This window comes from Scyliorhinus torazame, chromosome 12 (assembly GCF_047496885.1).
Source record: "Scyliorhinus torazame isolate Kashiwa2021f chromosome 12, sScyTor2.1, whole genome shotgun sequence".
NCBI lineage: Eukaryota > Metazoa > Chordata > Chondrichthyes > Carcharhiniformes > Scyliorhinidae > Scyliorhinus > Scyliorhinus torazame.
The window spans coordinates 34,386,777-34,403,991 of record NC_092718.1 but is presented as its reverse complement, the minus strand read 5'-3'; the positions used below and the strand labels follow the sequence as shown (position 1 = coordinate 34,403,991).

Sequence of the window (17,215 nt, the reverse complement as noted above, 5' to 3'; positions counted from 1 at the left end):
AAAATGATTTTATTAACCATACCCAAAATGGGTGATATTGTAATAAATTATTGTTTTAGAGACTTCTACCCTTTGTTGCTCTATTAATAATGTTGGTGAATCACAAGCCTTCCCTTATTCGATCAAATGACCACACAACCAGTTAGTTAGTTCAAAAGATGGTTTATTTACATACACAAGAGTTATCTCGACATGCAAACACAATATCTACGACGAGTTAAACTACACCTATCAGCTACAAGAACCTATACTTAACTTCAGGGCGACCGGCACTGTGCAAATGGATAAGGCCTTTATCTGAATTTCACTTGGCTGGTTCGAAGAAAGTGGCTCTGTCTCTGCTGGGGTCATCCGTCAGATAGCGATCGTTGGTCTTGAACTTGGCTGGCTGTTCCTGCTACAATGAGGTTGGCACAGGCTGGATCCAAGAGAGACAGAACACATGGCTGTGCTCTCTTTTATCCCTCTGGGATTTCGCGCTCTTTGGAGCGGTCCTTCACCTTGGACCCAATAGTTCGACAGGGCTCTGATCACGCTCTTCGATTTCGGCCAATAAAGGGGTGGGTGCCTTGGTAGCTGGGCAGGTCCTTAGCGGTCATTGACCTTGGCAGTTGTGCTTTCGGAGCAAGGGAGTGGCGCCGATCAGTCTGTGGCTGTACTGGTTGCTTGATTGGAGTTCTATTGTCCTGGGAAAATGGGCCATTAAAATGCAAACGAGCAGGGGTTTCGATCAGGTCTGGTTGCCTGTGTTTCAGATACACATAGGCTCAGTATCTGTCTGAGTCCTGGGTTGGCCATAATTCCCATGGTCCTTTGCAGGTGGCCATCTTAGATGGCTACACCTTGTACTGAAGTGTTTCAGAAATTCCCATGATGACTATATCTTTTAGAATTTGATTATTGTATCTCTTGCACACACAATCTGTCTTCCGTTACTACATATTAAATTAAAAAGCACAGAAAATACTGGATAATTGCAGCAGGTCTGGCAACATCTGTGGAGAGGGAAACAGAATTAACATTTCATGTCCATGTGACTCTTCTATAGGATCCTTGCAGTGCCGAAGGAGATCATTCAGCTCACTGAGTCTGCATCGAACCTCTGAAAGGGCACTCCACCCAAGCCCACTCCCCGCTCTATCCCAATAACCACTTAACCTAACCCACACATCTTTGGGTGCTAAGGGCAATTTAGCATGGCCAGTCCACCTGACCATATCTTTGGACAGTTGGAGGAAACCGGAGCACCCAAAGGAAACCCATGCAGACATGGGGAGAATGTGTTTCACAGACTGTGTGGAGCTGAAGAGGGATAGAAATGTAATGAATGTTAGAGTTGGAGAGGGGGTGGAGGAGGTGGGGCAGAATAGCAGGTCAGGAATTGGGTGGAGCTAAAGAAAGATTAACAAATATGTCAAGGACAGAAACCAAGCGAGTGCTCATGGTGGCATTAAGGACTGCAGTGCTAATAGCATAAAGGTAAAAACGCAGAATGTGAGAATGTATTCACAGGAGAACAAAGGTCGGTGCTCAGTAAAAGCAAAACTGAAGAATAAGTGACAGGTGGCTGTGTGTGCGTGGCTGTGTGTGCGCGTATGTGCATGCGAGTGTGTGTAAGAAATTTACTCCATGTGCTGCAGGCCAGTCAGATTCCAGCAACTTGATTTGAAAATTTCACGGGGGCCTTTGACATTGGGAATTTCCAGCACTGTGGAGAAAGTTTTGCTCCTTTTCAATATTTGTGTTTCGTTAATGGGATACAATATCAAAAAATGTGAACTTATCCACTTTGGCAGGCAGAATGGAAAAGTATTTAAATGGCGAGAGATTTCAGAACTCGGTGGTACAGAAGGATCTGTGTTACGAATAGGGGAAAATTAAGATTAAAAAATAAAATTGGGATAAAAAAATTAAAATGCGACTTAGCATGTCAAAGAGAAAAGCAAGCGTTTACCTAGGTGACAAGAGGAAAGCAATGGGGTATAGAAAAAGTAACTTCAAAGTGAAGGGTTAAGGAAAGTGACACAAATGCCAAAAACCGACTCTACATTGTGGATAACATCAAATGGAAAGAATGGTATATCCATAGCGAAATGACTGGGGGAAAAGGGAGACAGACACAGCTACCATCAGTCACACCCAGCTGTAGAAACAGTCTCCTGAAGACAAGTTATTGCTAAACAGGCAACTGCCTTCGCTGAAACTGACGACAGTTTTCCCAAACGTGGCCCGTAAACTTGTGCGAAGTAATTATTTGCTGGATTCAGCTCGTAGAGTTAAAAAATATTTGAAGTTGTTTGGGAACAAAGTGGCGTGTCATATTTAAGGAAGCATAGATAGTTGGGAACCAAGCGGTAATTTCATGTAATCATAGAATTTACAGTGCAGAAGGAGGTCATTCGGCCCATCGTGTCTGCACCAGCTTTTGTAAAGAGCACCCTACCTAAGTCCACACCTCCACCCTGTCCCCGTAACCCCATCTAACCTTTTTTGGACACGAAGGGCAATTTAGCAAGGCCAATCCGCCTAACCTGCACATCTTTGGACTGTGGGAGGAAACCAGAGCATCTAGAGGAACCCCACACAGACACGGGGAGAACGTGCAGACTCCGCACAGATAGTGACCCAAGCCGGGAATCGAACCTGGGAACCTGAAGCTGTGAAACAACTGCACTAACTACCGTGCTACCCACAGTAATACAGTGTGTATAGCCATCAGTGTACTTAAGCATTCTCGTGTATTATAGTCCTTCTTGTCATGTGCATTTTTTCTTTTTCAGTTGATAAGTATTCTTTATTAATTGTTCACTCGACGGGATTTTCCTCCCTGATTCACATATATTTTCTCACAAAATTGAAAATATATACCACGAGAAACCGGTGTTCCAAGTTACCCTTCTGGGTTTTGGGATACTCACATTTAACATCAGCGGGGTTCTTAACATCTGGGTGTCATGTTATATGAGTCACAACAAGCTAGCCTGCAGGTGCAGCAAGTGAGTGCGAAGCAAATGGAATGTTGGTGTTTATTGCAAGGGGAATGGAATACAAAAGTAGCTGTTATGGGCATTGGGGAGACTACATCTGGAATACTGTGTACCTTTTTGGTATCCTTGTTTGAAAAAAGGATATAATGGCATTAGAAGTAGTACAGAGGAGGTTCACTTGACTCATTCCTGGGATGAAGGGCTTACCTGATGAGGGACAGTTGACCAGGTTCGAGTTTAAAAGAATGGGAGGTGATCTTGAGGTCCTGAGGGGGCTTGACAGGGTGATACCGGGAGGATGTTTCCTCTTGTGGAAGAGACTAGAACTAGAGGACACAGTTTAAGTTTCCCTTTTAAGACTGAGGTGAGAAATCTTTACTCTAATGGTTGTTTGTATGTGAAATTCTCTTCCCCATAGGTCATGGAGGCTGGCTCACTAGATTTTTTTTTTTGGGTGGGGGGGGGGGGGGGAGCCAGGCATGTGCTTTTGAGACCATAACCAGCTAAGCCAAGATCTTAATGAATAGTAGAGAGGGTTTAAAAGGCTGAATACCTACTCTATGTACTCTAGGACATAAGTCCTATGTTCCTATATCTCCTTTATAATTTGACCTATTTGTTATTATCTAGGGCAATCACAATTTTAGGCCCAATGGGTTCATGAGACCTTTGAGGCCCAACCTTCTGGTGATATTCTTTTCAAAGTTGTGTTACTATGCTCGATGCAGGACTTTGAGTACGGTAGATATAATAAGGACATGGGGAGTCCACGCCGAGTAAAATAAAGAAGATTGGTTTAATTACAATTAACGTTATATGCAACTCATAGATTATCACAGAATTTACAGTGCCGAAGGAGGCCATTCAGCCCATCGAGTCTGCACCGGCTCTTGGAAAGAGCACCCTACCCAAGGTCAACACCTACACCCTATCCCCATAACCCAGTAACCCCACCCAAAACTAAGGGCAATTTTGGACACTAAGGGCAATTTATCATGGCCAATCCACCTACCCTGCACATCTTTGGACTGTGGGAGGAAACCGGAGCACCTGGAGGAAACCCACGCACACACGGCGAGGATGTGCAGACTCCGCACAGACAGTGACCCAAGCCGGAATCGAACCTGGGACCCTGGAGCTGTGAAGCAATTGTGCTATCCACAATGCTACCGTGATGCCCGATCTCCTGGTAGTTCTTTTCGTCAGTGTCTTACTGGCCAATATTTTATACGCAACTGTCCTGCCCCTCAATGTGGGAACCATTTACTCTTTGAGAAGCACGGGAAGATAATCATTCCACTCTGTAAGTCCCATGTGGGATATTACGTTCCTTCCCTCAAAGTCTGAAGACCTCCTTGATGGCTGATTAAGAAGAGAAGGAGGAGCAGGTGGAGGACATCGGATTCTCTTCAGCTCTGGTAAATCGTCATGCACCTGATGCGCTGGATCAGTCGGCGTATACCTCTCAGGGGAACGTCGTCTGCGGTAGGAACACTGTGGTGGATGATTGGTGGGGACAGTTGAATCTGCATCTGAGACGTCTGTGTCTCCATGTCTCAATCTGAAGAAACAACGCGGGCGTGTCAGCGCCGACACAGACTGGAGGTGCTACCGCAGGCTGGTTCAGCAATGGAGTCGGAGGAGTAACTCACGAGGGACCAACATGCACGAGCGGATATGATCCAAATGCCATCTCATCAGTTGCCCCAGACCCGTACTTGGTAAGAGACTGGTCCTGTTTGACAGACGACAATACAACAATCCCAGAGAGGAAGCGAGCAGCGTCCGTGAAGTTACTAACAAACACCATGTCGTCTGCTGCAAAGTGTCCTGAGAGGTCGACGTGACGTTGAACCGGGCAACGCGCTTGCAACTCCTGGTTACGGCGCACCTGTCTGGGAGCATCAAACTAAGTTGGGTACAAAGCCAACGACCCATGAGTATCTCAACGGTGGGCTACGCCAGTTGCTACATGCGCTGTGGTCTGTACAAGAATAAAAAACATGCCAGGATGGTATCCATCTAGCCTGAATGCTACTCCTTTAGCCCCCATTTAAATGTCTACACGGCCTTCTTTGCCAAGCCATTTGATGCCAGTTGGTATGGAGCAGTGTGGACATGCCGAATCCTGTTGCCTTTCATGAAAGTGGCTAATTCTTCACCTGTGAAAGAGGTCCCGTTATCTGTTACGAGCACCTCCAGGATTCCATGGGTGAAAAAAGAAATGCGCAATTGCTCGATGATCACCCGGGAGGTGATCGTTGCCATCTTATGGCCCTCCAGCCACTTGAGGTGGGCATCCATCAGGAAGAGAAACAGTGCCTCTGATGAACAACCCATGCAAAAAAGCAAGTGAGATTGTGAGGACCAAGCAGGCTCACCTGTCGCATTAAAGCTAAGTGAAAATGGTGGGTCGCAAAGATCGTCTGCATGGTTCGCGAAGGTCTGCCGGTGTGGGTTGTAAAGGTCGGCCGGTTGGTAAAATGGCTCCCCAGAAAAAAAGTTTGCAAAACGCTGATCTAGGATGAACCAAATATCACTTCAACACAGATATCAAATTAAGGAATCATCAAACTCCTCCGTTTGGATTTAGGGTATTAAATCATTACAGGACACCAAGATTCCAGCACAAAATTCATCCAAATATTACCAGATCTGTGTGGAAATCTCTTCAAATCTACTGAGTTAAGGATAGATCAGTATTCATTACATGTTTCAACAGAAACAAAAGTATTTTGTATACCTTCTAACTGGACAGCCAAATGTATTAGAAAATCAAATCAAAAGCATATGGCTGGCTGAACAAGGAGATAAATAAAAGTTAGTCCATGGATCATATCTCTGATAATTTAGTGCACAGTGTGTATACATTGCAGCAAAATACTTTGAATCAATGGTAACCTGCCAGTATCTGAAATGCAAAGATTATTTGCTGTAGAAACTGCTGGAAAAGAGTGAACGTCACACTGTTTTCAGTTTAAATTGAGGTCACTGGGACATTCATTTGGGAAGCTTCGTGCATGTGATTTTGATCAATAATATCTAACTTGAAAGGCCTATTTCATTGTAACTGCTCAGAGTACGTCACAGCGGTTTAGTGTGGTTTTAAAAATATAGTGCTTGAATAATGATTTACTGTAGTCATGAGTAAGTTTTCTATCCTTGAAAACCAAACCAGACCTTTTTGCGGGAGCTGGTGTGCCACCCGTAGTAAAAATAGAATGTGATGGATGTGCACAACTGAAAAATAAAAGGTTGATATTTAGTTTGACCCTTCAACCTCTGAAACAGCGTATTCTGGTTGTCTGGCTGTAGCATGGTGTATTTAATATTTGTTCAGTTCAAAAGCTGTCGCAGTGACTAACTATCATGCTTTCTTTGTCTGGAAGGAGAGTGGGTTGGACTCAAGATTTCTCTGTAGTTAATACTGATACTTTTGTGATTGGTTAACAACAGATGTATTTTGCATACCAGAACTTGTACCGCAAGCTTTTCCTGTCCCACTCGTCAGGGGGATGGAGTGCTCTGCTGCTGTGAAGTGTTCCACAGAGTGACCTGTCTTACTGCAAATAAAACTTGCCTGCTGAGATAACTTTGATTGATAACCAAGCCTAAGATCTGAACTCCTGGTATCAGAATGGGACCTCAAAACCTACAAAGTCAGAAACGTATGTGGTAATCTGCTTTTTAAATGTTTGCCAGAGTGGGTGTTGTTGCACTATAGAATCATTGCGAAGTATTGCATCAAGTAAGCTGGCATTTTTCGATCAGACACAGAGAAACAGACAAGTTGCAATTACTTTGCTAATCGCGTCAATTCCCTTTAGTATTAATATTGTATTATTGACATAATCATTTACAGATGTTGAGCTTTTAATAATGTTCACTACATTTTCTAATTTGCTTTACCTGTAGGAAAAATAATGGATATGGATGAAGCTCCAGAATTTCAGCCACCTGATAACCGATCATATAGAAAAATTTGTGTTCTTAAATTTATTTTGAAAATATGCAAATTTCAAAATCTTCAATTTTAGAAATTATAGAATTCTAATACTCCACCTAATGACTGCTAAATATACATTTTAAAATTTTCAAGCATAAAGGGAGAGTTCGATATTTGAAATAGGCCTGTATGTTCCAGCATCACCTTAAAAAAGATGAATATGGTTATAAACACAAAGCGTCCTTAAGTATTGAACAATTTGCAACTCTAGTTGTGGTCACTTTCTAAATTATTGACATCGATTTTAATCTTTTATACAGTATGTACTGGGCTTGCCAATATTGACGAGTGTCACTACAAAAGATAGGCTTCGTAGGTACTCTTAATTATTGCCAGTTCCTCGTTACTATCGAAGAAACTTCGAAGCTAGCAGATGTTTAGCTGTGTGGCAAATATTTTTGCTTGTATTTTTTCCACGGTTATTATCAAAACATGTAAAGAGTAATGATCTGTAGGTATGGATCTAACTTGTGATTGTTATAAATATTGCATCTGTCTATAGTTTTCTTCATATTTTCCCGATGTTAAATTTATATATTTTTACAGCCGTAATGCAAAAAGGCTCAAAGTTGCAATTTAAGTTCAATGCTTCCTTAGTAAGCCTATGATTTATGTAAATAAAGTCTGCCTCCTGTACATTTGACTTGTTGACATTGAAAATTACTGTACAATATGCAAAATTGTAGGACTGCTGCCTTTAAATGCGCACTTCAAATCCACACTACCCAATTAGAATATTTTTATATCCCAGTATTTTGGTGTCATTTGATGATGAGGTTTAGGTTTAAACTAAACCACTATGGTCCTGATTATTGTAAGAATAGTTATTTGATACCTTACCCTTCCTCCCCACCATAACTTCCTCCAGCTATGCAAACTCCACCTAATCTGTCTGGTCTGGGTCCAGGCTTTTGTGCAGCTGCTGTCCCTTTGTGTCCCTGTTGGTGCAATGTCTTCAGCTTGTTAGGGCCACCACTCTACATTTATCTCTCTCTCTCTCTCTCTCTCTCTACTAAATCACAGGATCCCCTCCCTAAACTCCTCCTCCTCTCTACATTCCTTTTTACCTCTTTTAAGATTTTTTCATCCAAGTTTTCTCTTAAGCCAGCGCTCTCGATTCTCTCCTCTTCCTTTTGGTGTCCAGTGTCCATTTTCCTCACTCCTCTTACATCTATTTGACATCTCCTACATTAGCGGGGCTTGATAAATGCAAGCTGTTGCTGATGTATAGAATTCACAAAGGATTTGTGATACCAATCCTTTAGTGATACCACTAACTATCTATTGGGCAACTAATTTCTTCCATTTGAGTGAAGTGCTTGGATACACGATATGGTTTGGGGTGGAGCAGGAAAACAATTGTTCTTGTACCTGCAGTATGATTCACCCGAGACGAGAGTAGTTTTGGGATGTCATTCAGGATGACTTACTTCCACTCCGGGGAGGTGGGTTCTGTGGTGGCTAAATAGTCCAATCCTGGATCCGCAGACTCTGGCACAGGTTTGGCAGGTGGTGTTTGATGAGGCGGGTGCGGGGGGGAGGTATGCTTTGGAATCAATGCCCCCTTTCCACTGTTTTTGCTTCGCCTCTGCGTGCTCCACGCTGTGATGCTTGAGGTGATTGGCACCTTCGCGGATACTTCTACTCCAGTTTGTGCGTTCTAAGGCAAGCAATTCCCAAGTGTCGATGGAGATGTTGCATTTATTTAGGGACTTTCAGTGTGCCCTCTGCCATCCTCGTGTTTAGCACAGGGCTAAATCGCTGGCTTTGAAAGCAGACCAAGGCAGGCCAGCAGCACGGTTCGGTTCCCGTAACAGCCTCCCCGAACAGGCGTCGGAATGTGGCGACTAGGGGCTTTTCACAGTAACTTCATTTGAAGCCTACATGTGACAATGAGCGATTTTCATTTCATTCATTTTGTGATCGCTTGCCAGTATGTGCGGCTCTACTGACGCGAACCATACAAATGAGATAAGTGAGATACTGTGAGAAGAAGTAATCTTTTTGAATTGTGGTATGTTTTTAAATGCTCAATTAATAAAATTATGTTTAAAACAGTAGGAACACACAGCCTCAAACAGAACACACCCCAAGTGTTCCCAGCTGTCTACATTTACAATTATATCAACATGCATCAGTTAGCTGGTTGTTAGCTGGTTGCATGTTTTGTTCAGTGAGAAATTCACATAACAGCACTAATCTTGTTTTTTTTTTTGCTGTCTTAACACCGCTTTATCGTCTCCTACTGCCAAGAGTGATATTGAAGTAACACTGTTTTCAGATGTGTACAGTATTTGATTAAATACGTAAAATGATGGAATTATTATGTTTTCTTCCTCTTGCTGTTCCCTGTGCTGTTGCATTTAAGCATTTTTCTATTTTAGTTTTTCCCTGTGAAATGATTTTTGATCGAGTGCAATTTTCTTTTCATTTTCAAAAATGCGTTTAAAATTGTTACAATTTCCAAAGAGTGCAAACTACTAGTCCACCACACTTCCAAAATCGTGGCCAAAAAGACTAATATATTGTTTAAGCAGAATCCTTGTTGTCTTCTTTCTGCTTCAAAAATAGTTTGTACACTTGGTTGTTAGTAAGAAGTAAGAGATGAGAGCAGGAGTGGGTATTTTGGCTCTTCAACACTGCTGCATCTTTCAGTAAGATCATGGTTGATCTCCTAACTCCACTGCACCTTCCTCCCACTGCCCCTTATCGTGTTCCCCTTAGAATCCAAAAATCGTACCAATTTCTGTCTAGAATATGTTCAACAACTATCCATCCACATTCCTATGGGCAGCACGGTAGCACAGTGGTTAGCATTGTTGCTTCACAGTGCCAGGGTCCCAGGTTTGATTCCAGGCTTGGGTCACTGTCTGTGAGGAGTCTGCACGTTCTCCCTGTGTCTGCGTGGGTTTCCTCCGAGGTGCTCTAGTTTCCTCCCACAGTCCAAAGATGTGCAGGTTAGGTGGACTGTCCATGCTAAATTGCCCTTAGTGTCCAAAAAAGGTTAGACTGAGGATAGGGGTAGAGTGGAGGTGTGAGGCTTAAGTGGGGTATTCTTTCCAAGGGCTGGTGCAAGGGATGGGCTGAATGGCCTCCTTCTGCACTGTAAATTCTGTTCTATGTCCTATTCTATGTTTTATACGGTACATAATTCCAAAAGAAAACTTCTCTTTTGATTCTAAATGTCAGACCCCTCATTCTGAAACTATGACCCCTGGATCTCAACTTTCCTGTGAAGAGAACTATCCTCCTAACATCTACCCAGTCAGGACCGTTGTATTTTCTGTTTCATTGAGATCATCTCTCATTATTTTACGTTCTCGGAAATATAAGCCCCGTCTACTCACTGTCATCATTGGACAATTGCTTCATCCTCTGAGTCAGTATAGTGAACCTTGCACTACTTCAAGGCAATGCACTTTAAAAGGAAGCTAGAGTAATTATTTTTCTTTTGAATAGTTTGAGTTGCCTGTGACTCAAGTGGATTCCTTTCATAGATTTTCTATCGTGTGTTTACAGATTTACTTAAGTAAAACTACCCTTGGATGCTTTCGATTCATCTTTTTTACTCCACCTTATGTTCCACACTGCCATAATGTTTCTGTGTATCTCTAGAAATGCTGAAAGTAAAATGATTCCTACCATTTATGTATTCCATTTAGCTATGTGTTTAGCACTATACACAGGTGCTAAGGTGTGGTGTGTGCTGCCAGAATCTATAAATAGCCATGCAACTAATGATCTGTTTACCCCCTGTAGGAAATAAAGACATTTAAAACTCATCTATTCCTAAATGATTGCTCTTTCCTTGCACTATACACCCTTATCATTACCAAAATGCATTACTAATTCAATACACAGAAAGTACTAGAAATTCTTAGCAGGTTAGCCAGCATCTATGAAGAGAGAAAGAGTCTAAAAAGTGGGAGGGGGGAAAGAAAGGAAAATTTGAAGGCCTTCCATCAGAAATCATTTCGTGAGAACACCATACTTGTCATTCAGTTTTGTGTTGGACTGGAGTCAAAATGTTACTCTCCTCTATAAATTTAAACAGTAAAGTGAAGATTTCTAACTATGGAGAAATTGAATTATCTTATGAAATACAGAAAAAGGAAAAACAGCATCGTGATTAAATTCGTTGTTAGCAAGTCTAACTGACTATAAATCAAAAAATTCTGTGGTCACTAATGTCTAATGTACAAGGTTTCTCCCGTCCTAGATAATAGTACACTGTGATGTCGCTGGTCCAGTCGGCTTAGGACCCAGGCATTTTTGGTTTTCAGAATTATACGTATTTTGGGATAATGTTAGAATGCCTAACCACAATTGTGTGAGCTGGATATGAACATGAATAGTATCTGAAACATAAAAAACAGTGACAAAATATTATAAAACAACTTGTTTTATTGATTCAAATGTTGTATTTTATGCTTCCAAAGTACTGCGCTTTTTAACCTTAGAAAACACATTTATCAGTGAGTGCTGAGCAGGCCCAGGATATGTGCGCGCTAACTTTGCACAGGCAGAGGCTGACAAGTGTAACTCAGTGACTGACTTACAGTGCAGGAAGGTGAGTACGGGCTTCAAACTTTCCTGTGTTTCTGCTTTTGTATGCCTGGTGTTCAGGTCACTTACCCTGATTTAGAGAGAAAGGGGCTGTTTGCTGTGTGCGTGTGTGTTGTGTGTGTTTCTTTGACTGCATCCTTTCCTATCTCCACTTTTCTCCTGCTTTGGTACATTACAAGCACTTGTAGTTGACAAAGTCCATTCTGTGTTGCACCACAAGTAGCCTGTTGCATGTGTACTCAAAACAAATTTGGACAATTGGTGTTTCTGGATTTGCAGTTTGGATTTGAGAGATTACAATGTATTATTGTAGTAAGTACCGTTTTGGGCATATGCCTGAACAGATAGTGTAATTCTACCTGCGTAAACATCTACTGTTTTTTCATACGGCAAATGTTTGTCACTGTAAGTAACAATAACTATGTTCTTAGATTAGCAGTGGTTTGGTAACAAAAACTTACTACATGAATGGTACTTGTCCTTCCCTTTAAAATATAATTCCTATTGGTAAAATTAATGCATTGCTGTTTTTTCAATTATCTTTTGTTATTTTGATTATTTTGAAAGGTATAGTTTTGATGTAGCGTACACATTTTATTGTCGCTGGACTAGTAACCCAGAGACCCAGGGTAATACTCTGGGGCCTGGATTTCAATCCCATCACAGTAGGTGCTGGAATTTGAATTCAATTTAAAAATCTGGAATTAGGCAGCAAGGTGGCGCAGTGGGTTAGCCCTGCTGCCTCACGGTGCTGAGGTCCCAGGTTCGATCCCGGATCTAGGTCACTGTCCACAACCCAAAAATGTGCAGGGTAGGTGAATTGGCCACGCTAAATTGCCCTTTAATTGGCAAAAATGAATTGGGTACTCTAAATTTATGAGAAAAAAAAAATCTGGAATTAAAGGTGTAATGGTGACCATGAAACCATTGTCAATTTGTCATAAAATACTTCTGGTTCACTAATGTCCTTCAGGGAATGAAATCTGCCATCCTTACCTGGTCTGTTCTACATGTGACCCAAGACCCACAGCAATGTGGTTGACTCCTAAATGCCCTCTGAAAGCTCCCGGCACAGAGGATTCAGGCAGGGTGATTTCGGGTGTATGGGTCGGAGAGGGCAAGGTTTCGGCGATCTATCAAGAGATGAAAGAAGAGGAGGTTTCGGTAGAGGAGCTAAAGGGCAAGTGGGAGGAGGAACTTGGGGAGGAGATTGATGAGGGTCTGTGGGCTGATGCCCTGAGTAGGGTTAATTCTTCCTCCTCTTGCGCCAGGCTCAGCCTAATACAATTCAAGGTTGTTCACAGAGCGCATATGACAGGGGCAAGGATGAGTAGGTTCTTTGAGGTGGAGGACAGATGTGGGAGGTGCTCGGGGAGTCCGGCAAATCACGTCCACATGTTCTGGTCGTGCCCAACACTGGAGGGGTCTTGCGAGGACTATGTCCAAGGTGGTGAAAGTCCAGGTCAAGCCGAGTTGGGGGTTGGCATTATTTGGGGTAACGGACGAGCCGGGGGTGCAGGAGGCGAAAGAGGTCAGTATGCTGGCCTTTGCGTCCCTGGTAGCCCGGCGGAGGATCGTGTTATTATGGAAGGACGCGAAGCCCCCCAGTGTGGAAGCCTGGATAAATGACATGGCAGAGTTAATTAAGCTGGAGAGGATAAAATTTGCCTTACGAGGGTCTGTGCAGGGGTTCTTCAGGCGGTGGCAACTGTTCCTAGACAATCTCGCGGAGCGCTAGGAGGAGGTCAGCAGCAGCAGCAACCCCGGGGGGGGGGTCTCTTTCAGGGGTGTATTTGGGCGGGTTGGGGGGGAGGTTTCCCCAAGGGTACTCTTGAATGTCATAGGGGGGGGTCAATATATGTGGGAGAAACCCAATGTATAAGTAGTTTATTATTTTTGATTGTGGTGTTTGTGTTCTTTTTGTTATGGGGGTGGGGGCTTGTTTGTTAAAGACGTTTTGCTGGAAAAAATTGAATAAACATTTTTTTTTTTAAAAAAGCCCTCTGAAAGGGGCTGGTTTAGCACAGGGATAAAGAGCTAGCTTTTAAAGCAGACCAAGGCAGGCCAGCAGCATGGTTTAATTCCCGTACCAGCCTCCCCGAACAGGCGCCGGAATGTGGCGACTAGGGGCTTTTCACAGTAACTTCATTTGAAACCTACTTGTGACAATAAGCAATTTTCATTTCATTTTCTTTTCATTTTTCAAATGGCCTAGCAAGCCACTCGGTTGTATCAAGCTGAAAAGTCTTCAAGAAATGAAATCGAATGGATCATCAACCAAGGTACTGGATATTACAGCAGCAAACTCATCCCTCTCAGCCCTGCAAAGTCCTCCTTACTAACATCTGGGGGCTTCTGCCAAAATTGTGAGAGCTGTCTCATAGACTAGTTAAGCAACAGCTGAACAGTCAGACTCATGGAATCATATTTTATAGTAAAGGTCCCAGACATGGCCATCACCATCCACAGCTATGTCCTCACCCAGCAGTGGTGGCAACACAGTGGTATACAGTCAGGAGGGAGTTGCCCTGGGAGTCCTCAGCATCGACTTGAGATCCCATGAAGTCTCATGGCATCAGGTCAAACATGGGCAAGGAAATCTTACTATGTACTGCCCCCACCTCAGTTTATGCATCAGTACTCTTCTGTGTTAAACACCACTTGAGAGAAACGCAGAATACTACTCGGGTTAGGGGACTTCAATGTCCAGCATAAGCAGCAAGTGATAGATAGAATGCAGCAAATCCACAATCAACGGATCAGACCTAAGCTCTACAGGTCTGCCACATCCATCCATGAATGATGGTGGACAATTAAACAAGAGGAGGAGGCTCCACAAATATACACATTTTCAATGTTGGAGGAGCCCAGTATATTGGTGCAAAAGATAAGGCGGAACTTGTTCCTACCATTGTCAGTGAGTGGTGCTGAGTTGATGGTCCATCTCGGCATCCTCTGGAGGTTCACAGTATCACAGATGTCAATCTTCAGCCAATTCGATTGACCCGACTTGATACCGAGAAACGGCTGAAGACACAGGATACTGCAAAGTCTATGGGACTTGACAATATACCGGCAATAGTACTGAAGACTTGTATTCAGAATTTGTCACATCCCTAGCCAAGCTGTTCCAATAGAGCCACAATACTGGCACCTACCCGGCAATGTGGAAAATTGCCCAAGTTGCGCAGTCCACAAAAAGGTTGAATCCAGCTTGGCCAATTACCACCACATCAATCTACTCTCGATCATTAGTAAAGTGTTGGAAGGAGCCATCAACTGTGCTGGCAAGTGGCACTTGCTTTTAGCAATAATCTGCTTACTAGGTGGCACGGTGGGGCAGTGGTGAGTAGCACTGCTGCCTCACTGCACCGAGGACCCAGGTTTGATCCCAGCACTGGGTCATTGTCCGTGTGGAATTTCTACATTTCCCCGTCTACGTGGATCTCGCCCCCACAACCCAAAGATGTGCAGAGTAGGTGGATTGGCCACACTTAAATTGGCCCTTAATTGGAAGAAAATAATTGGGTACTCTAAATTTTTAAAAAGCCTGCTCACTGACGCTCAATTTGTGTTCCACAGGACCACTCAGTCCCTGACCTCATCATAGCCTTGGTTCAAACATAGACAACACAGCTGAACTCCAGAAATGAGGTCAGAGTGACTGCCCATGACAAGAAGGTCGCTTTGGACGGTGTGTGGCATCAAGGAGCCCTAACAAAACTGTAGTCAATGGGAAATGTGGAGAAACTCTGCACTGGTTGGAGTCATACCTGGCACAAAGGAGGAAGATGGTTGTGGCTGTTGGAGGTCAGTGATCTCACCTCCATGACATCACTGCAGGAGTTCCTCAGGATAGTGCCCTTGGCCCAACCATCTCAGCTGCTTCATTCGTGACCATCATTCCATCATAAAATTAGAAGTGGGGATGTTCGTTGATGATTGTTCAATGTACAGCACCATTTGCGAGTCCTCAGATACTGAAGCAGTCCATTTCCAAATGCAGTAAGATCTCAACAATATCCAGCCTTGACCTAAAACGTGACAAGTAACGTTTGCAACATACAAGTACCAGGCAATGATCATCTTCAACCAGAGGCAATCTAATCATTTCCCCATGACATACAATGGCATTACCATTATTGAATCCCCCACTTTCAATGATCTGGGGAGTTACTATTGGCCAGAAACTCAACTGGACTAGCCTTATAAATACTGTGCTACCAGAGAACATCAGAGGCTATAAATCCTGCAGTGAGTGACTCACCTCTTAACACCCCAAAGCCTGTCCACTATCTACCAGACTCAAATCAAGAGTGTGATGAAAATTCTCCCTGAGTAGGGGAGCTCCAACAACACTCAAGAAGCCCAACACCATCCAGGACAAAACAGCCTACTTGATTGGCACCCCATTCAGAAATGTTCACTGTCTCTACCACTGACGCACAGTGGCAGCTGCGTGTACCCTCCCCTTAGTAGAGGGGTCAATGATCAGGGGGCACAGACTTACAGTAAGGCACAGGAGATATAGAGGGGATTTGAGGAAAAACTTTTTCACCCAGAGGGTGTCAGGAATCTGAGACTTGTTGCCTGAAAGGGTGGTAGAAGTGGGAACCCTCACAACATGAAGAAGCATTTGGATGAGCACTTGAAATGCCAGAGCATACAAAGTTACAGACCAAGTGCTGGAAAATAGGATTGGAAAAGATAGGTACTTGGGGCTGGACTCTCCGCCGGCGGGATGATCCGTTTTGCCAGCAGCCCGGGGACTTCCCGACGGCGTGGGGCTGCCCCACAATGGGAAACCCCCATTGACCAGCCAGCAAAACGGAGAATCCCGCCAGCGGGGTGAAACAGAAATGTGGCGCAGCGGGACGGAGAATCCGGTCCTTGATGTCTGGCACTGACACGATGGGTTGAAGGGCTCCTTTCTGTGCTGTTGATCTCTATAGGGGAATTTTGAGCGTAATTTCCCACGCCCCACACCGATGGTGTAATGAGGATCCTGCCCACAAAGGGCGAGAACCTCATTGTAATAATGCATTTGAACACATTTTACTGTAATTAACGAATGCCCCTGCCACATTGCACCCACCCACTCACTCACTTAAGCTGGAAAGCAATCAAAAGGTTCCCACCAGTGGAACCAAGGTAAGTATAGCCCTTGGGTGGAGAGGGACATGCCCGGAGAGTGCTGTGGCACTGCCCTGGCACATGTTGGAGCTTGGCATAGGTCAACCTGTGCCCAGGGTAATGCCAGTAGTGGGCACTAGAGAGCCCCTTGTGAAGGATTCCAATGTGTGTTGGGGAAGGCTGATGCTTGGGGGTGGGACTGTGCGGCAGAGAGTGCCCGTGAGACTGCATGGGTGGTGGTGGTGGTGGTGGTTGGGGGGGGGGGGGGGTGGAGGAGGAGGAGAGAAGGCTGCTGGGGGGCATTTACTTTCTGTACTGATTGGGACACCCTTTAAAGATAGTTCCCCAATCTCTGAACCAAGGTTTTGGGCTCAGTCTCCACTCCAGGATGTGAGCATATAGGGGGGAAGAAAGATCTTCAGCATTTGATGGCAAGTCTGGAGGCAGCTGGCTGTGAAGATGGTTTTCCAGTATCATCCTGTTCAGGGGCATTTCCTCAGAGGTGGAATGTGGGGCTTGGAGG

The 17,215-nt window shown here is 43.9% G+C and overlaps 1 protein-coding gene across 4 annotated transcripts in view; it reads left to right on the top strand.

Annotated features, from left to right (window-relative positions):
• The window catches only part of atosa (atos homolog A), a 194,136-nt gene that overhangs the window by 95,828 nt on the left and 81,093 nt on the right, over nt 1–17,215 (top strand). The window contains exon 1 of one of the 4 annotated variants that reach the window (XM_072470664.1): nt 6,486–6,655. The exons of the other annotated variants lie outside the window; for them this stretch is intronic. Coding sequence (XP_072326765.1) covers nt 6,625–6,655 — 31 coding nt within the window. The 5' untranslated portion in view covers nt 6,486–6,624. Of the gene's footprint in view, nt 1–6,485; nt 6,656–17,215 lie in introns of those variants that run through there. 4 annotated transcript variants of the gene reach the window in all.